General features: G+C 31.5%; 3 protein-coding genes across 3 annotated transcripts; 1 reads left to right on the top strand and 2 right to left on the bottom strand.

Moving 5' to 3' along the window:
* Window positions 1-5,951: 5,951 nt before the first annotated feature.
* On the top strand, window positions 5,952-9,159 carry LOC115714278 (uncharacterized). Its single transcript, XM_030642915.2, has 4 exons — window positions 5,952-6,342; window positions 6,607-6,771; window positions 7,252-7,736; window positions 8,380-9,159. Exons 1-4 carry the CDS (start codon window positions 6,072-6,074, stop codon window positions 8,749-8,751), a joined length of 1,293 nt encoding a protein of 430 aa, XP_030498775.2. The 5' UTR covers window positions 5,952-6,071; the 3' UTR covers window positions 8,752-9,159.
* On the bottom strand, window positions 9,038-13,252 carry LOC115714277 (purple acid phosphatase 15). The gene is made up of 7 exons (XM_030642914.2): window positions 12,836-13,252; window positions 11,271-11,462; window positions 10,837-11,170; window positions 10,521-10,738; window positions 10,192-10,382; window positions 9,654-9,938; window positions 9,038-9,548 (listed from the first exon to the last, which is right to left on the bottom strand). Exons 1-7 carry the CDS (start codon window positions 13,104-13,106, stop codon window positions 9,402-9,404), a joined length of 1,638 nt encoding a protein of 545 aa, XP_030498774.2. The 5' UTR covers window positions 13,107-13,252; the 3' UTR covers window positions 9,038-9,401.
* A 4,125-nt stretch (window positions 13,253-17,377) lies between these two features.
* Window positions 17,378-20,864, bottom strand: LOC115715160 (protein XRI1). Its single transcript, XM_030643981.2, has 9 exons — window positions 20,568-20,864; window positions 19,733-19,788; window positions 19,507-19,629; window positions 19,268-19,401; window positions 18,849-18,909; window positions 18,648-18,756; window positions 18,487-18,527; window positions 18,291-18,371; window positions 17,378-18,104 (listed from the first exon to the last, which is right to left on the bottom strand). The coding sequence occupies exons 1-9, from the start codon at window positions 20,585-20,587 to the stop codon at window positions 17,827-17,829; spliced, it is 903 nt and encodes a 300-aa protein (XP_030499841.2). The 5' UTR covers window positions 20,588-20,864; the 3' UTR covers window positions 17,378-17,826.
* Window positions 20,865-21,329: the final 465 nt, after the last annotated feature.

Raw genomic sequence — 21,329 nt, 5'->3', positions numbered from 1 at the left:
AAAAGTGCTCTGCGTAGGACCATTTCAATTAACACACTGAAATGTTGATGCTATATATGCTACAAAGTCAGCTGCTTTGTAATTATGAATCATTTTCCCATTCTTTTGGGACCCATTTCCAATTGATTTAAATGTCTACTATTTATATGTTATTTGATTAAACAGACCAACCAAAAATATGATGCCCCATCCAAATGTTTTATCCTCTAATACAAAATTAACTTTTTCTTTAATAAATAATAATAATAATAATGATTATTATTCGATGAAATAAAAGACAAAAGAACAGCAAATAAACACCTAACCAAATAAGATAATGATCATTTCATCTCATCCCATCTCATCTAAACTCCCAAATATCTTATTCATTTTTGTGGTTTTTCTAAGTTGAACTTCATGAATCAAACACTATGATTTATTCTTTTTGTAAGTTCTTTTTGAAGATAAGTTTCTTTATATATAATAAATTGAAAAATTCTTGGGTTGATAGTTTTACAAGTATTTAGAGCTATATTACTTATTGCAATATAAGTTAAGATAACTCATACCTTGTCACAATTTTTGTTTGGGAGTCAAAAGTGCCACTATTAACATGAAAAAAAAAAAAACAGAAAAAATCTAACTTTGGTCAAAATTCTCACCAATAATATTTTGGTGATCCAATTGAGAAGACAGTGGTCTAAAAAAGAAACATCAAATAAATGGGTTGGAATTTATAATTTTTTCTTGATTTATTTCTTGGGATCCAACACACAATTTGAAGTACACTTGGACAAAAACCCTTTTTGGTAAACGAAGAAAGCTAATACAAATGGTTCATACCAAATACCAATTCCAATTTGTTCAACAATAAAAGCTTAATTAAGTACTAGTAAGTATAGTATCCCATCTAAATATCCATTAATGAAACTAAGCTAAAGTCTAATACACATATATCTGAATAAAGATTACTATAGAGAGACCAATTAGACAGTATACACTTAATATAATACTATAAAATATATTGTGCCTAGTATAACACAAAACAGTCCTAGATTAGGAGACCTCAAAGAACTACCAAATAAAGATTAATCAAGCTATTGAAAGTCAAATCAATACCCTTATACAAATAGGTAATTTCATCTTTGAACCACTAAATAGCTTGGTAGGAGTAAATTTATGAACAATAATAAAAATGCAAAAAGTGTTATCTATTCTTATAGAAGTACTCTCACAAAATTTAATTATGTATTTATTAAGCCAAAACTATTCTCTCAAATCTAAGCTATATAATATTAGTAGAGTAATTTATTTTTTCCTAAAATCTCATTCTACCCCTCCCATTTGAACAACTCTATCTCTCTCTCTCTCTCTCTCTCTCTCTCTCTCTCTCTCTCTCTCTCTCTCTCTCTCTCACACGAAGGAGCACACAATCAGACCACTCACACGACTCACGACTTACGAACCACCTCAACCTCACGACCACACCACCCACATGACCAATGGACCACCGCGACCACACCACCCAACGCTGACAATATGTTCGTCAAAGTAAACACTAATTTTTTTATGAATTTTTAACTGCAATCGTTTTATTTTTTCATGATTTTGGTTAAACTAATTTAATTTAAGGTTAGGTCTATGTTTTTAGTCATTTTAGAGGATAATATATAATTTTTGTAGTTTTTAGGCTCGGATCTGTATTTTAGAGAGAATTTGTGATTTTCGCCTGACAATATAAGGTTCGATGGTAGGTTAATGTTGAAGAAGTTGAAGGTTGAAGAAAATAGCCTGATAAGTTTGTGTTATATTATTTTTAATATAATAATATGTAGATTAAAATGTGGTAACATATAATTTATTTAACCTAAAATTGTAACCTACACTTTATAACATGGAGAAGAGTTACAAAGTTAATTGCTTTTGTAACTTCTTTTGGTTGATCATAATATTGTGTAATAAAAGAGATGTTACACAATTTGATGATAGGATTCAAATAGTTTGAAATATAGTTGTTACAAACTATATTAATGCTCATTATATGAGAGAAATGAGATGGTGAGTTTGAATTCTAAGTGTGATCACCTAAACACTATATAAAGGGGTCTAATGTGCTCATTTGTAAGAGATGAAGTTTTCTATCAAAAAAAAGCACATTGCTAGAAAACCCTAAGGCTTGATAATTCCCAAAGCTATTTCCTAGAGAGTTCCCTTAGTGCTTAGAGTTAGGGGGAAATAAGCTTTTGGACAAAGGTGTAATACCTTGTTCAAGTCATGGTGATCCCCACTAATCTACACTCAAGGTTGTGAGTGAGTGTATATATATATTATTCTCTTATTATATATACATATATTATATTACATGTGTTGTAATCTTCTCTTCTACCTTTCATATATATAATATATAGTGTATATATATGTATTGTAACATATATTTAATCAATCTCTTATTTTAGTCCTTGTATTATTTTACAATAGAGTTGTAATAAATCTTGATTTTCTTCCATTGTTATAAAATCTCTAACAATCAAAAGCTTATCCCTTTTCAATGGAAGAAGTGATAAATCAAGATTTTGAGAATATAAGAATAAGAGATTTTATGTGAAAACCATTCATGGGTGAGTATGGTGGTGTATATTATGTGATTTACTATTTTATATGATAGTAATATATATAATATATATGAGTTATATATATGTGACATATATGTGATTATGAGTTTATATCATATAATATATAGTGATATATAATATGATATTTGAATTTATTACATGTTTGTATGTGTATATATATGAGATATATAATATATAACATGTATATGAGTTATGTGTATTACATATATGATGAGATATGACATAATATATATATTGTGAGATTAAATATGTAGAAATACTTATTTTCTATGTATTTATATGAGACATGCATACATAATATATGTTATATATGTGTATATAATATATATCATGTATATTAATGTGTATATATATATTATATATGTGTGAGGTATGTAACATATATAGTTGTGTAATTAATGTATATATTATGTGTATATGATATATATGTATATTATAGTATATATGTTATGTATATGAGATATGTAACATATATATTGTGAATTTAATATTGATCTCATGTGTATGTTACATATAAGATGTTGATTAGTAACATACATATTATATTAATATATATGTTATATAGTATGATAATAATGTTGATAGTAATAATATAATATTGTTTATTGCTATTGATGTGGAAATTATTATCATCTATTTTGTGAATAAAGAATATTTTAAATTCTTTTTTAATTTGGTGGTGAACATCTTACTTTATGAGATAATAAAAGATGGCTTTTGAGAAGTTGCATCTTTTATTGGATTATAAGAGATAATCATCTCATATTTTGAGATAAGAAAAGTGAACTATATGAGAGTTACACTTATGAGAATTGTCTTGTCATAGCAAGAACAAATGGATTAAAAGTGGATCCAAATTTGTGAAATGAGCCATAAATTGGAAGATCAATTTTGGACTCAAAAGTAAATGAATCAATATGGATTCAAAAATTAGTGAAGCAATTTTGAATCTTAAATAATCAAAGTTGTAAACAAAATTGATGAGAATTTTGTTAACTTTGGTATAATTTTGGGCTAATCTCAATAAGGAGATAACCTTAAAATTATGAGTAAAAATAATCACATTATTTTATGAGTAGTAATGTGAGTTTGATATTTTAGTTTTGTTGAGAAAATTAAAAATGTCAAATGGTATTTTTAAAATGGCCTTAAAGAGTCATTTGAAGAGGAAAATACACAAAAGTGATATTTTATATACACTTTATTATGGTAAAAATGTGGGGGTGAGCCACAAATTTAATCAAAATGTGTTGAGACATTATTGATTAATTTATTTGATTTTGAATTCAAATTCTAAATCAAATTTGGCTATGTGTATATGTAAAATTTTGACATATTTTGGTGTCAAAGTTAAGTAAAAATAATTTCAAGAAGAAAGTTAATTAAAAGAATTATAGAGACAAAGTGGTCTTCTATATTTTAAAATCAAGATATTGTCTTGATAATGAAATGTGAAAGTGTGGGGGTGTATACTCTAATATGAGAAAGTTTAGACATACTTGGTGTCTAAAAATAAAATATGAAAATTTAGACATGTTTGGTGTCTAAATTGGTGTATTTTTGATATGTTTGGTATCAAAATTATTGAGAATTTGAGTTGTGTGAAAATTAATCTTTTATGATTGAATTTTCAAAGCTTAAGTACTTAAGGAGAAAAGTGGTCACAAAGTGAACACTATATTTTGGCATGCATGCATGATTCACATGGAATCAATAGTGAGAGGTTATAACAAATCGCTTAATCTCCGTACAAGATTAAAGCATGAATTTTCGAGGGATGAGACCTAAACTCCCTTAGTGTTTTACTCATTGATGGTAACCTATCTTAACACTAGTAAACATCTAGTCTTAAGTTCAATAGGTAATAACAAGTCAATAGAGTGAATATGGTACTCAATTGTCTCATCTATGAATGAGTACATGTTGTGAAAATTGAGGGTTAAAACCAAAAGGTTTTTAATGGAGCTTAAGCTTAAGAAAACTCACTTAAGCTTAAGAAGAGTCTAAAGAGTGGTGAGACACTAAAACTCCACCTATATGGGCTAGAGGTGGTGCCGCCTCTTATGAGAATTGGGAGTATTCTCTAGAGAGTCCATGAATTGGAATTTTGCACATGGCCATTAACGGTGCAAGAGCGAGACATGTTGTCTCAAGTGAGCATTAGCGAGGGTGTGTGTGTTATCACCGGTTTGTACTAAAGGAATAATGGTTCAATGCTACGACAACCAAAATTTCATCAAACTTTGTGGTAACTACACTAAGGTAAAATTCAAGTCGAAAGACATTTTACCTAATGCACCTAAGCAAGACTTCTTTAAAAGTGTGTATTTATTCAATCAAAGTGGGGGAATGTTATATTTTGATATAATATTTTGATTGATTAAATAAATGTTACAAGTGTGTTACAAGTGTGTCACACATTTTAATCTAGTGGGGGATTGTTATATTATTTTTAATATAATAATATGTAGATTAAAATGTGGTAACATATAATTTATTTAACCTAAAATTGTAACCTACACTTTATAACATGGAGAAGAGTTACAAAGTTAATTGCTTTTGTAACTTCTTTTGGTTGATCATAATATTGTGTAATAAAAGAGATGTTACACAATTTGATGATAGGATTCAAATAGTTTGAAATATAGTTGTTACAAACTATATTAATGCTCATTATATGAGAGAAATGAGATGGTGAGTTTGAATTCTAAGTGTGATCACCTAAACACTATATAAAGGGGTCTAATGTGCTCATTTGTAAGAGATGAAGTTTTCTATCAAAAAAAGCACATTGCTAGAAAACCCTAAGGCTTGATAATTCCCAAAGCTATTTCCTAGAGAGTTCCCTTAGTGCTTAGAGTTAGGGGGAAATAAGCTTTTGGACAAAGGTGTAATACCTTGTTCAAGTCATGGTGATCCCCACTAATCTACACTCAAGGTTGTGAGTGAGTGTATATATATATTATTCTCTTATTATATATACATATATTATATTACATGTGTTGTAATCTTCTCTTCTACCTTTCATATATATATAATATATAGTGTATATATATGTATTGTAACATATATTTAATCAATCTCTTATTTTAGTCCTTGTATTATTTTACAATAGAGTTGTAATAAATCTTGATTTTCTTCCATTGTTATAAAATCTCTAACAGTTTGGTATAAAGCCCAATAGTGGGCACGATGGTCCTCATAATTTTAATTTTTTTTGTAAAGTCCGATATAAGACCCGATAAGCATGATATCAATAAGATAATATCGGGTACCACTTATTTTAGTTTAAAAAAGATTATAAAAAATCGTTAATTATTTTATCTAGGATGTTAGGCAACTTGATGGCTAGTAAAAATGCTCCAAAAATATATATATATACATATATATATATATATATATATTAAGTGTGTTACTATGTCTATTTTCTAAACAATCCTTTCTCGTTATTGTAAATTAATGGATCTTCTATGCAACGCGTACTCCAATGATTCCGACGAAGACGATGATGATGCCCCTAAACACCAAATACTCATCCAACCTTCTTCTAAGCGACCCAAAATCGAAATCCCAATTACCCAGTCCCAACCCCACAATCCAATGACCCCATTACCCTACTCCCCACTGGATTCTCCGATTCCCGGTAGATACATATCCAAGCGAGAGCGAGCTATCTTCGCCTCTCCCCCTGCGGCCCATCACCCACCACACCCAGTTTCTAATTCACCTGGTAACTACTACTTTCTTCAATTGTTTAATCCCACACCATTTTTTATCATTGTATAATTTTGTGTTGCCTTATCTATCTCTTAGTTCAAGCATGGTTTTTGTATCAAAAAAGAAACTTTTATGTGTTTTGTCTCAAATTGCTCTTTTATATTACACTTAGTAGCTTTTAAGACTTAATTTCGTTTTGGTAATTGGATAAAGGCTATGTTTGGTGTGATTAAATCTATCAAAAAAGTTGGTATGCTGAATGTTTTTTTTCTTTTAGCTTTTGGGAGTATTTTGGATTCAAATATTCGTTATGATATATTGTCATTGCTGAGGAATAAGAGGAGTAGTGTACAACAACGAGGCCAAATGTCTCAAAGGGTGTCTATTGCTCTATCTAGCCATTCAAGAGCTGTTAATGCTATTCATTGGTCACCAAATCATGGTGAGTTCTTCCTTGTTGGAAAGTTTGTTTTCATTACTATTATTCTCTTTGATATGTATGTGTATAAATGCATGTGGCTCATATGCTGAATTGAGTTCTTTATCATTATGAGTTTCAATGTTTTTTTCTAGTAGTGTGGTGGTTATTTAATAGGAAGAGTTGTAGAAGGGTAGAAATTGGACCATGAAGTTAGTTTATAGTCATTAGTTTGGACATTGGACCTACCATACTTGGAATGCTTCTCTTTGTGTAGGAGTCATACCAACAGTGCTTTGAAGCTATAAGGTGACCTATGCAAGGATAACCCTAAGTTTCATGCTTCCCTAAAACTATGGAGGCTCTGGTTTTGAGCTTAGGCATATGCTCAACTATATCGGTTGTGCATTGCTTCCATGATTTTATAAATTTATATGAAGTGATTATGTGTTAATAGCATTTATTGCTGTCTTTATTGATCTGTTCGTTAGAGTTAGTCTACAGCTCATCTTCTTGCTTCTGCTGGGATGGATCACTCGATATGCATATGGAACCCATGGAGCAGTGATCAGAAGATAGCGAGGAAGTTAAACGTTCACAGTGCAGCTGTGAAAGATGTGAAATGGTCTTTGCAGGGACTCTCTGTTCTTTCTTGTGGATTCGATTGCTCGTCAAGGTTGGTTGATGTAGAGAAGGGAGTGGAGATTCAGGTTTTTAAGGAAGATCAAATGGTTGGTGTTGTTAAGTTCCATGAGGAAAATTTTAATCTCTTTCTCTCTGGAGGGTCACAAGGGCGCATCAGGTTGTGGGATATAAGAAATGGGAAGGCGGTTCATGAATTTGCTCGAGGTCACGATCCTATTCTTGATGTTGAATTCACCCGAAATTGCAGACAAATTATATCATCTAGTGATATTTCAAGAAGCAATGTTAGTGAAAATTCAATTGTAGTTTGGGATGTTTCAAGACAAGTTCCTCTTTCTAATCAGGTAAAAGACTTATTCCATTATTCATATGTGAGTGGTTCAAAACTATATATATAAATTACTAGTACCAATCAATAGCCTGATATGAATCTAAAACTTAAAGTTTTCTCCTTTAAGTAGGATCATAATGTGTGGCATTAGAAGTTTATCAAATAAATACATATTCTTATAAATTTCATAAACTAATAACCTAATTGTAAAGTTTATCATAGTTGATAGCATTTGCATTGTTTAAGGGGAGATTTTCATAATGTTATCTAGGATCAAAAAAATAATTCAAACCTATGAAATTAATCATTACATACTTCATGAATAGTTCAAATGTGATTCAAGTCAAACAATTTGTGTTAGAAATTTAAAAGGAATGAAATGAGAGAACTTTTACTGATGTCTTGGCAAGGAGATTGATGTGAATATTACCTTCTCTTTTATACTAAGTAGTATGTTAACTTTGAGTTCTAGTTAGCCGCGATGGCTCAATAAAATGAAACGAGGATAGCGTGATGTCATACCAGTATGCAGATCATTAGCAGTGTCCTACAATTTCATTACTTTTTCTCTTTTGGTTGGCTGTGATAGATCTCAATGAATTATGCATTTCTTCAGTTGCCATATATGTGTGTTAACTAAGGTGCTGCTGTATCAGGTTTATGTAGAAGCTTATACCTGTCCCTGTGTGAGGTCTCACCCCTCTGATTCAGTTTTTGTGGCCCAGTCAAACGGAGATTACATTGCACTATTCTCTTCAAGTCCCCCTTTCAAGCTAAACAAGTACAAGAGATATCAAAGCCATGGGGTATCAGGATTTCCCATCAAGTGCAATTTCAGCTTGGATGGAGAGAGACTTATCTCTGGCTCTTCAGATGGTTCTATATACTTCTACAACTATAGATCATCCGAGCTAGTGAGGAAAATCAAAGCTTATGAGCAAGCATCAGTTGACATTGCTGTTCACCCCATCTTGCCTAATGTTATTGCTTCTTGTAGTTGGAACGGTGAGGTGTCGGTGTTCGAGTAAGACTCTTTTAGTTCATACCCTTTTCATTGCAAAGGCTAGCAGCCATCTTCTAAGAACTGATGAATGGAATGAACATTGAAGGAGATAAATGTGATGTGACTCTTTACTAAAATTGTAGTATTAGTATCAGTTTATACAACAATTACATTTAATAGTTAATCATGTTGTGTTTGTATAGGCCAATAGGGCCCTAATTGTTTTGACACTACTATAGCTTAATACACAATTAGAGAACAAATGCCAACATACGCTAAAGAAATCTGAATCAACATTACAAAATTGTACATTAGCTGATATTTGTTCCAATAAACTGTAATATGTTCTCTTACAGGATACAATGCAAATCACTCAAGCCTTTGTACAATAGTTAATGCTTGTTTCCAATAAACTAATATTTTGTTTACTAAATATACATGACTACTCATACAACATACAATACAAATCAGTTATACATGAATGAAAGTGTAAAAGTTTCATTGAAGAGTCTTTCACATACTCTGTATCAATCTATAACCACTCTGAACTTCCTTGCACTCCCAATGCCGCAAAGGTTAACACAACGCATTAGGGTTCTTCATAACAAGTCTTAAACAGTCAGTTGTAACACTTTGAGTGAAGAAATGGAAAAACCCGAATCGTTTAGTCAGCTTTCAAATGTCTGAATGCCCCTGTTCGGGTGACTCCTGCTGGCCAAGGCAAATATGAGGTTGCCTCACTATGTAAATTTGATCTCCCTCTTCTTTTTCTGTGTCCTGATTTCGATACCAAGTCCACAGAGCCCAAGTCTCATTCTTCATCTACATCATCAAACATTATCTTGAATCAACTTATCCAAAACAACATTGTAAATGCAAGTAGATCATAAATTTTGTATCAAAGCTGCAGAAGAATAGAAATTACACCTCAAGGATTCCATGGCCAAAGCTGCTTTCTCTAAAAGCACTGTAATCAGGTTGCCTGTCCCAACAGAACTTTCCTGCAGCTGGGCCAGACGTAAAGTTTGTTGCACAAAAGCCACCCATGTATGGATCAGGCGTAGTTGATGGCTCGGGGCAATTACCCGGTTCATCAACATGTTCAGTAGCCATTTTTTCTCGGTTACCTCCATCCCCAACAGTTATATACACAGGACCACAAGGATCTAAGGTATAATTAAAAACGCGATTTGACCGCTCATAAGCATGAACCTGTCAAAATTAATGTTTTGGGTGATATAGCAGAGCTCAGTATTCTCAAAAGCAATAAATGTAAAGGAAAAAAAACATTAATGATGAATTCATGCATGCATGCATGCATTGTCATTAAATGAAAATTAGAAAAAACATCCCTTGAAGCAGTGTGCTTGCATTAATTTTTCTGTTTATCAAAATTATTAGATTTTGAATTCATATGTTTCAATTCTTTTATCCACAAATGATATTATAGATTATGATGACTTACATGTCCATTGAACACTATGTCAACACCATAGGAGTAAAGTAGTTCTTCCATTTCCACTCTCATGCACTCTGCTTCTCTGTAATGGGCTTTATAGCTAGAGTACCAAGGAGGATGCCAAGTAGCTACCAACCATGGAGTTACAGATCGGTCCACATTAGCCAGATCTTGCTCCAGCCACTTGTACTGGTTTGCTGCAACATAAATGAAAAGTATAAAAACCAACAGTAGCTATGCATATGCCTTTCAAACTTTAAACAGAAAATGTAGACTCAAGAATCATATGCAAATAATGTGCAAGCAAAACGAGGATAAATAAAAACTGGGCTTACCGGCCCTATCATAGGCGATGTAAGCCCCGAGCATGATAAAATGGATTCCCCCTGCATTAAAGGAGTAGTAGAATGTAGATGAAGAACCACTTTCTTCAGATGGGAATGCAAACCGAGAACTGTAAGCCACAAAACTCTGGTTTTCAGCCTGGTCTTCTATTTCATGGTTACCTTCTATAACCATTATGGGAATTTTAGAAACTAATTTCTGCATAAACCTGAAAAGAAACATCATGGCAACAAATCAAAACAAATTTCCAATAAGCATGAGTTCAAAAGGCAAGTAATAGAAATAGAATGGAAAACATATTTTCACCTTCCCCAGTAATCCCAGCGAGGTTGATAGGTCTCATGAATTGGAGTATCTGAGAAAGAACAAGAATAGCAATCCGAACCAGTTCCATTTGTAAGATACAAATTTGCATAAGTTACATCCCCGACCAAAAGAACAAGATCGGGTTTACTACTAATCAGGTGACTGATAGTTGTAGATGTATTGTAAGTAAGACCAAGATCTCCCACAATAGCTATCCTTTTTGGATAGCTCCGGGGACCAGACATTGGCATAGTCTTGAAATTGTATATTTGACTCATGGCTGGTATAGAGGGATCTCCACATCGATAATAATATCGTGTACTTGGTTTCAATCCTATATATGTGCAGATTCAGAGTAATGAGAAACTCTTCAATAAAGGGGTTTCTTTTTCTTTCTCAAAAACAAGATTCATATTCTAAAAACAGGCTAAAACCTGTTAGGCGAACGTGATGGATGATCCCAGAAGTGTAATTTTGCAGGCCTTGAAAAGGATATAGCTGACTATAAACGAGAGAATAGCCTTCTGCTTCATATGACATTGGATATCTTAGTTGCCCATAATGAACAATACTGGATACCCTTGTAGGATCTAATGGATTTATGTCAAAACCAATTTGGTATTCCCCTAAAAACAAAAACAAAAAAAAAAAGTTCCAAAAATGAATTAACTTGTTTAATAAACCATCAACAGAGCAACATAGTTTATGTTGTAATTTAAGACAAATCATACTGATCAATAGCATCAAACTAAACTGAGAATGTACCATGAACCAAATCAAGATTCAAAACCAAATGGATCTTCAAATTACACAGCTGAAACTAGAAATGAAAAACACAGATTACGTGATTCAAACTCAATTGAGTCTACTCTACGGAGGAAGAAGCACTAAGCTTTCTTCTTTATTCCTTTCAAAAATAGAATTACAAATAACTAAGACTAAACAAAGAAATCTTAAAGACTCGGCTCATAATAGTACATCAAAATCCTCTCAACTCCCTTGGATTAAACTTAAAACTCACATGGAGAAACACTAAACTCTCTTGGAGAGACGCATGGAGAAACAGTTAATTCTATTAGAGAAAACACTCAACTCACATGGAAATGACAAAGTACTTAAACAGTCAAAACTTGGTTCATCCCTCATTTCTTCACACTCCATCTCATACCCTCATTGAAATGATTTGAGTTGGTCTGTCTATATATATAAGCCAAGACCCAACTACCTTTAACTAAACATCCTTAATAGTCACTAATATCTTGCCCCACATATTTAAGTAGCTTCAATCACTCAAAAACTTTAATAAACCAAATTTGCCTAAACTATCACCAGTAAAACTATAGCACATTAAGTAAAAGAAAAACGAGTCTTTGAAAAGTTGGCACTAAGTGTTGCATGATTCCACTACTCTTAATCCTTTTACTATAATACTATTTGGAATCGAATAAATGATCAAACAACATGAGTACACAAAACCAAATCAACAAGCCAACAAAAGTACAAACAAAAGCAGTGACTAAGATCCATAAACAATATAAACACCTGTGATCCATAAATCCAGACAGAACCGTAATCAAATGAAAGGGAGACTGAAATCTGCTCTTGCTCAAAACGCTTAACCCGGCTATGAACGCGAGTCAGAGGAATGTTAAGTTGAAAATGAATCGGAAATGAATCAATTTTTATTCCATTCTTTTATTCGGTTACATTTGGAATGTGATTCTATTGAAAAGGAAGAAAGACCATTCTAAACCAACAATAGAGCAACACAATTTTATAAGCCAAATTTGCCTAAACTATTACCAGAAAAACTATAGCATACAAAAACACCCCCATTAATAAAAAACGAATCTTTAAAAAGTTGGCACAGTGTTATAAGAATGTTCCATTAATCTTAGTCCACGTACTATGATATTATTAGCAATCGAACAAATGATCAAACAATATGAGTACACAAAACCAAATCAACAAAACAAATATATTTCAACGAAATGAAAACCTGTAATCCATGAAATCCAGACAGAATCGTAATGAGAGGAAAGGGAGACTGAAATCTGCTCTGGCTCAAAACCCTTAACCCTGCGACGAACGCGGGGGTCAGAGTCAGGCAAATCAACAGCGTTGCCGCGTAAATTGGTATCGAAAGGAGCGGTAAAAGGGTCAAAGGGACCTTCCAAGGTGGTGGGAATAGCAGCCCGAACAGAAGTGATGAGTAGACCAAAACCATAAGCAAAACAGAGAAGAAGAAGGGCATGAAACAGAGAAGCCATAACTAGGGTTTGATTGATGTGTTGATGGGATTGGTTAGTTAGTAAAAGTATTGGGAAAAGACATAGCTGAGTTTTGAGAGGGAATGTTGAGAAGGAACAAAGGAATATTCCGAACGTAAGCTTTTCCGAAACTATGCAAAACAGTTTAATTTTAATGTTTGTAAAAATATTTAAATGATTGTGGCTGTACTTGCGTGACACGTGGCGAGTTTCTCGATTTGTGAGTAGTTAATAGCAGTTTTGCGCGCCTTTTTATTTATTTTAATAATTTAAGAACGGTTCCCTTCTTTCTCTATCCTCACTATGGGAATTTCATAATTATTTCTACCTTTTTTTTTGGTAAATATAATTTGAGAATTATTGAATATATTATTTTTTTGTTTTTAATTTTTTAAAAATTTACATTTGGGTTATTCGGATAGTTTTTATGTAGTTTTTTTTTTTTTTAAGATTTTGGTACAATTTAGATTGTTATGTTAGTTACTATGTAGATTGCTCTGTGAATTTTCGTAAAATGCAAAAAAAAAAAAAATTACTTTGAAGTGTAAAAATAAAAAAAACTCCAATATAATTTTAGATCCTATGTTTTATAAAAGTTATTAATTATATTTTTTATTTTATTAATTCAAATCATTTATTTTTCAAAATAATACAAAAAAGGAGTGTACCTCAATCAGTTTGGAAGAGTTATAACATATTTTTATTATGGGTTATAAATATTTAATTGTAACTCGCCCAATTAAATTTTTTAAAATAACTCGCACAATAATTTCGTCGGTTTGTTAAAGTTAATCAATCAAAACTAATCTTTATTTTTTTTTTAAGTATTATTATTATTAGTTTTTAATATTCAAATAATTAGATTTAAAAATTTAAATTAATTTTAAGAACTTTAATATAAAATAAATATAATAGAGCAAACACCTAATAATTTATAATATAAAAAACAGTATTTAAATAATTTTTGTTATAGTTACAATGTTGTGAATGTCGAAAACAAGTTTATAGAGGGTCTAAAGTTTTATTTAACAAAACAAATAGTTCAATCAGTAACTTTTACAAAATATAGGATTCAAAATAGTATTTATCGTTTTTTTAAGACTATTTTTATTTTTTTAATGAAAAAAGAATGTTTTTTTTGCAGTCCACAAAATTATAAGTACACTCCAATATCAAAAATAAAATAAATTTTAAAAATAACTTTTAATATTTTTTATGTTATTTTACGTTGATTTTCAGAATTATTTTAACTTTCAAATATATATATTTTTTAAATATTTAAATTATTTTTATTTTTATTTTGTATGTATTTTTTTTAAGAATATAAGAAGGAAGAAAAAATTAATTAAAATGTTAGTATAAATTGAAGATATATAAAAGTTATTAAAATGAGGTGTCTTTATAAAATTTTAGGGTGCAAATAAAACTACCCTTATATTAATTCGAAATAATACTTCAAACAAAAAAAAACAAATTAGATAGTATGAAGTTTTCTAAAGTATATTCATAATTAGAATGAATAAAGGAGAGAGAATAAAATATTAAGTAATTGAAATTATTATTTTATTATATTGTTTACTAAATTGATGGAAAAGTAAATCAAAACCATATTGTTATGTTTATATAATTTGGAAAGATAATTGAAATATTTTAATTTGACTAAACTACTCTTAATAAAATAATATATTTATATGTATGAATATTATTTTTTGGCTAATTAGTAATTTTTCCCCCCGAACTTTGACATATACTAAATCGTGCCCCTTGAATTTTTTTGGTCGTTAGAAATTCCCTCCGAATTATTGAGATTGTTAAATTTAAGAACTTTTGTCTAATTTCATTCAATTTTACTGTTTCAATAATTGTTTATGTACTAAATCATGCTCCCCAGACTTTGATATCTACCAAATCATGCCCTTCAAACTTTAATATGTACTATATATAATGCCCCTTGAACTTTCATCCATGTTAGAATTTTTTTACTAAAATTAGACAAAAGTCCTTAATTTAACAATCTCAATAGTTCGGGGGGAATTTTTAACGGCCAAAAAAGTTCAGGGAGCACGATTTAGTACATGTCAAAGTTCGGGACGAGAAATTACTAATTAGCCTTATTTTTTTATTCAGGGTAAATTTATCGTTCAACTTTTAATAATAAAAAATTAAAAGGGAGTTATATTTACTAGGGGTGTTCGCGGTGCGGGTGGTGCGGGTTTTAACCATTTTTTCAAACCAACCCGCACATGCGGTTTTTCCAATTTTCCAAACCGCACCCGCACCGCGATACTAAAAAACCGCAAAAACCGCACCGCAAAAAATGATACGGTGCGCTTTCTACAGTTTATGCGGTTTGAACTATCACAATTTTTTTTTTTTTTGAAATCATCATAAAATAATTAAACTATCATTAATATAATTATTCCAAAATACTTAAGAAAATACAACAAACTTGAGACTAATAAAAGTTATAACAACAACAATAAGTCAATAATCTTTTTAAAGTTTCAACAACACACCTAAATCAAAATAATAAACTTGAAACCAATTAAATTCCAACAACAATATAAATGTACAACTAACATACTTTCAGCAATAGATTAAAAATAAAACAGACTTCTAACTCCAAATTTCAATACACATGTATGGGCTTAGGTTTGTTGCTAAGAAGAGAGAGTTTGTGAAGAGTTATGGATTTTGCCCTAAGATTTATAGGCTTGGGTTGGGCTCATATGTATGGGCTTAATTAAATAAATATAAAAATTAAAATTTTAAAACATGCGGTGCGGTGCGGTTTGAATCGCGGTTTAATAATTCAAAACCACAAATTGCACTGTACCGCGCGGTTTGGGAAAAATTCAAACCGCAACGCAAAGAATTTCAAACCGCATTGTTTTTACGGTGCGGGCGGTTTGAGCGGTTTGATGTACACACCTAATATTTACACTCCACAAAATTATATAGCACCCCAAAATTATAATTATATATTTCACCTTTCGTGAAATAATATTGTTGCTCACGACTTGGCTAGATATGCTTTTAGAGTTGGACGAAGCTTGTATTAGTTAGAGTCTATTCCTCCACCTATATATTCTATTATTGTAAATGAATAAGTATTTATCCTAAAAAAAAAGTACACCCCACTATTTTGCATAATTTTAACAAATCAATATGAGTATTTTCCAACTCCAAAATTATTAATATGGAAAACAAAAAATTCCTTATAGGTGACAAGTAATCTCCGAGATTATCAAAATTACTAAAAGAGCGAGGAAAAAATCTCCATGTGATCATTTAGTAATAAAAAAAAAAACTACCACTTATTTCATCTTCTTTGTCACTTTTTTCCCACTAGTACAACTCTTTTAACAACTTATTTTTCCTTAAGAAAAAAGTGTAAATTATGAGGAGTAGAAAATAAAAATACTAATAAGCATTGAAAGTAGGATAATAGGGCATGTGAAGAAGACTAGATACCACAAAATCTTTTGCTTTAATTTTAAAGGCTGCCACAAAATCAAGCATGCCCTGAAATTTTGTTAGCATTCCCTAGGACTAGGTAGGACTACTAAGACCACACCAAGGTCTCCAATGCATTCTGTCGGTATGTATACCAACAAAAAAAAAGTATAGTATCATCCTATTCCTATTCACTCACTATTGACCTTTTTCTTTGTTATAAAGAAGAAAAAAATCAACAACTAAAAAAGGGTATCATATCATTCATACTTAGTTTGCTTCTTCTACACTTCTATAATCAATTTCATTGTTCTCTCAACATCAATGGTATGGGTTCTTAAGGTAATAACTTTTAGCTCAGATGAAAATAAGATGTGACTACACCTTATAAATTTTGCACTATTTTATTGTGTGAATGAAAAATAAATCATGTACTTTTACAATCTTCTATTACAACATTCAAAACCCAAAATACATGTGGAATTTATTATATTTTTTTTCTATAGCAATTTTCGTTATAGGTTACAACATTGTGAGTGTCGAAAACAAGTTTAAATTTGAAATATCAGAAATTGATATTGTAAATTATTCAGAATTTTAAAAAGGTTTAAAGGGGTAACATAACTATAACGACCACGACAATAAAAGAAATATTTCGGCATATCTTTCGGAACGCAGAAGTTGAGAAAAAAGTTGTAATAAAATGTTGAAATTTTGCACAAATTACCAGACAGTATCAGTCCCCTAAATATTGCACTAAAGTGCATATCATAACATACCAAACAATAAGTAAAAGTATTACCAAAACATGCATGTAAACAATTAACTCATGTCTATGTTGCATTTTCTTCCATCTCATCTCTCAAGTACAACTTTTCATATACATATAATAACTCCAATACATAAGGATTATATTTAGGAATTAAGGGCCCGGCCGCGGCCGGGAGAGCGCGCACGGTATCAATGTTCTTTTTACAAAACAGAGTAAATAGGATCTACTAGGCATAGAGATTCATACTTACTCAAGAGTCATAACATGTAAAAAATAATAACAGCTACTTAAGACACCTAATACATCACTTAGTTGCATAAACGGAGTCGGTCGTTTACGCATTTGCAAAACCAACTCCAACAAAAAATTGCACTAGAAAACTCCTATACCTGACTGCCCTGGAATAAAAACTCAACCCCAATAATTTTAGTGGAGGGGTAAGGCAAAGGTTGCCGCAAAAAAGAAAGTTAAAGAACATTTATCTACCTCTGCTTAGCCTTTTGTTCTCATAATTGTGATGCTACCTCTTCCTCCTTCGGTACGAATCTTAGTCTTTCCAACAACAGGCTTACCGGAAAAGGCTGAAGTGGGGTAAGGAATGGTTGGATCTTCGTACGTTTTCTTTGACTTTAAAGGTGGTGGAGTTCGGATTCTCTGGTTTATATCCTTCAGAGTTACATCTCCATGGGCACCTGAGGGTTTAATGAAGGCAAACGGGTATGCCACTGAAGTAGCCAGCTTAGTTGGAGTTCGGATGAAAGACTTTCTACCTAAGGCACACGAAAACAAACCATCTAAATATTAGTTCCTTCTATTTGCAACAATCAAGAACATAAATCTATTGACAATGACATTATGAATTTCTTTCATGACCAATACTTCCTAGGCGGTGTGCAAACAGATTTTCGTTACAGAAAAATAAGACAACAAGAGAAATATCAAGAACAAGGACATACCTTTGATAACTATCTTCTGTGGAGTAGAAACAGGCTGTTGAGGCAAGTTATTTTCATACTCTGGTGCAGTCTCACAAAACTCTGCAACATCAAAACCAAGTACACATGAGAGCCATCGACGAGATAAATGCAGACTGGAAAAGAATAGTAAAGGAATTTAGGTACAAGTTGAAAGAGAAGACAAAGTGTCATGTACCTGAGACATTAATTTGAAAATCAGATGTGCCAGAAGTATTCCTGAATTTCACATAACACAGCCATCATTATAGTTAGAAGTAGTTTTATCAAACCATGCATACAAGATTTAGGCCAAGGAAAGGAAAAACATCCAAACAAGATCCAAAGAAAGAAGCATACAAAGTATCGGAGCTCAAATGCATCGAACTATCATTAAGGCAGTCTGTAATCCATTCATCCGACGAATGATCCAGTGTTTCATATCCAGAGGCAGACGCAGATGTCTCTTCTGAAATAAGTTACACTAGATGTTGAAAATCTAATATAAACAATTTGTACATATTATATCGGAATAGCATTCAGAAAGAAAAGAAAAAAAACCTGTGAATCCAGACATCCAATCGGAAACAGAGGGTAGAGCCTCCTCGAGGGAATCAATTTCCTAAAGAGCAGAAAAAGATGAGACAAACTTATAGGAGGAACCAAAAACATGCAGTTTGTGTCCTAAAAAATCTCTTTAAACAAATAGAAGGCATAATTTCCACGAAAATCTTGAAACTTGACTTGTTTAACATTTTAGAAACACTAGGGCATCATACACCACAAATAAGCACGTAAGAAAACTGTAAATCACAAGTGGTAACACCGACTTCAGTCTGAGATGAAAACTATTTCAATACAAATGAAGAGAGCATTATATTTTATTCAATTTATATGTTCAAGATCAAAAATGGCTCGGTGTAGTAACTCAAAATGCTTTCAAAATAGCAATCCATAGCAGAGGGATAATGTCAACAAACATTTGAGTTAAGGAAGACCGATGAAATCTCATCACAGAGAAGGGAATTATCCATGTCTTCGTTGGTAAATTGTAGCATCCGGCGCCTCTTCATTTGTGAAAATGACTCCTTTTCAACTTCTTTGTTCAAGTTATCTGACATGCACTTACCAACATTAAAAGAGCATACATAGGGGCATTTAGTTGCAATTAAATGTCAATACACATTGTGGAAGAAAACCAAGAAGAATAGATATTTACCGTTGTGGTCACCGTGGTATTCCAAATCCATACAGGCCTTAACTGGGGTTGCTTCCTCATCAAACATATAAGAAATATCTTCTCCATTTTGAGCCACTCCATTCCAAAGGCCTTCAGACATGACTGTTCATCAGTCACACACCATAAAATAGTCAAACACAAAATCCGATATCTTCCAAAGTATGTTGACATTTAGTAAGTTTTCAAGCCACATTGTTGAACATACCGTAATTTGGATCCTTTTGGAAATGAATATCCTTTTCCCAACCCCATTGCTCACTTCTGCCCAATTTAGATCATAACATGAGATAACAAACAATTTAATAAAGAAAACAAGTAGAAAAACAAAATAAATGAAAGCCATAGCCAATTAAAAAGGACAAGACAAAGAGCATAACACAAAACTCAGAACCTAAACTACAAATATAGCTCATTGAATCGTAAGTTGCAGCTACTGCTACTGCATTTCTTTCTGATATATATGTCTTCACCTGGTGAATCTTACAAAATGAAAAAGGCTTAAATTCAACATCAAACTCAATAAGCAAAAACAATGAAAACCATCACCAAAATAGATAACTATTCAGTGGTGAAGAACCAGTCATCTCATTCTCAGGTAATTAAAGCACACAAATAAATAAGAAATTAGATATATAACAAAAAAGATAAAAAAATTAGCAGTGGAAAATTGGATCCAGTACTGACATTTCCAAAATGAAGAAGAAAAATTAAAAAATTAAAAGGGCAATGCTACAAAAAATTGCTTATTAAAAGGGTAATCATAATCCATACATAACCCATTCATTCACACTCATTCTCCATAAATCTGCAGAATAAGTCCAAACACTCCAAACCATCTTCACACATTTAACTAAAAAAAACTCAAAATACAAACCAAAACCAAAGATACACAAACCACAAAGAATCAAGTACAGACAGTAAACCACAACAACCAATAACAATAATAAATAATAAAAAAAAAAAACCATTTCTGAGCAAAACCCAGATACGAAAACCGATCATAGATATGAAAAACCAAAAAAGAAGAAAAGGGATTTTACTTGTCGTTATCGCAGTCCATTGGGTGAATCCAAGAAAGAGAAGTGAGTCAAGTCAATCTTCTTACAGTTGAAGGTCTCCTCTTTCCTTAAGAAGATAAAAAAATAGCCGTTAGAGAGGAAGGAGAAGGCGTATTTGGTGAGTGAGTATTTATAATCTCATTCTTCTTTTCTTCTTCTTCTTCTTCTTTCTTGCTTCTCTGGTAGTACTGGGCTTGTTGAGATGTGTGCTAGTCTCAACAATAGACCATTAAAAAGGGCTACACACACCTCTCCTCCATTTCGTTACTCCACTCTTTCTTTTTTTTTATTATTAATAATTAATAATTATAATTAATTAATTTTAATTTATTTTTTAGTGTAAAATTATTTTTGTTTTTATTTTAGACACGAAATTTCGTATATCCCAAAGCATAGGAAAAAAAATAAAAACATTGAAGTCGATGGCCATGGCTTTGACAGAGTGAGGGACCCATCACTCTCCTCTTATATATATTATCTTTTTTTTTTCTAAATAATTATTTTCTATCAAATTTAATAGTAATAATTTTACACTATGGTTTAGACTAGGGCACTTAAATTTTGTCTTAGAGAGCAAAAAAAATAAATAAATTATAGGGATTTTTTACAATTTTATAACTTAAAATTTTTAGTTATAAAAATATAAATTTAAAGTTTTAAAATTACGAAAATATAACAAGAAATTTTAGAAAAATAATTAGAAAACAACCAAAAATAATGAGAAAATCAACTTCAAGACAATTA

The sequence above is a fragment of the Cannabis sativa genome, chromosome 4 (assembly GCF_029168945.1).
Source record: "Cannabis sativa cultivar Pink pepper isolate KNU-18-1 chromosome 4, ASM2916894v1, whole genome shotgun sequence".
NCBI lineage: Eukaryota > Viridiplantae > Streptophyta > Magnoliopsida > Rosales > Cannabaceae > Cannabis > Cannabis sativa.
The sequence above is the reverse complement of the archived record's forward strand: the minus strand, read 5'-3'. Positions and strand labels throughout refer to the sequence as shown.

What these genes read in the sequence shown, in the direction of transcription:
- LOC115715160 (XM_030643981.2), bottom strand. Translation starts at nt 20,587, where the DNA reads ATGGACTGCGATAACGACAA. An exon ending in TTGGATGTCTGGATTCACAG is followed by an intron (nt 18,757 to 18,848) that starts GTTTTTTTTCTT and finishes AACTTATTTCAG; the next exon opens with AAGAGACATCTGCGTCTGCC. An exon ending in TTTTCAAATTAATGTCTCAG is followed by an intron (nt 18,372 to 18,486) that starts GTACATGACACT and finishes TTGATGTTGCAG; the next exon opens with AGTTTTGTGAGACTGCACCA.
- LOC115714277 (XM_030642914.2), bottom strand. Translation starts at nt 13,106, where the DNA reads ATGGCTTCTCTGTTTCATGCCCTTCTTCTTCTCTGTTTTGCTTATGGT. An exon ending in CTGGATTTCATGGATTACAG is followed by an intron (nt 11,463 to 12,835) that starts GTTTTCATTTCG and finishes TTTTGTTTTTAG; the next exon opens with GGGAATACCAAATTGGTTTT. An exon ending in CGCTGGGATTACTGGGGAAG is followed by an intron (nt 10,739 to 10,836) that starts GTGAAAATATGT and finishes GTTTCTTTTCAG; the next exon opens with GTTTATGCAGAAATTAGTTT.
- LOC115714278 (XM_030642915.2), top strand. Translation starts at nt 6,072, where the DNA reads ATGGATCTTCTATGCAACGCGTACTCCAATGATTCCGACGAAGACGAT. An exon ending in CCCAGTTTCTAATTCACCTG is followed by an intron (nt 6,343 to 6,606) that starts GTAACTACTACT and finishes TTTTTCTTTTAG; the next exon opens with CTTTTGGGAGTATTTTGGAT. An exon ending in TCATTGGTCACCAAATCATG is followed by an intron (nt 6,772 to 7,251) that starts GTGAGTTCTTCC and finishes GTTAGTCTACAG; the next exon opens with CTCATCTTCTTGCTTCTGCT.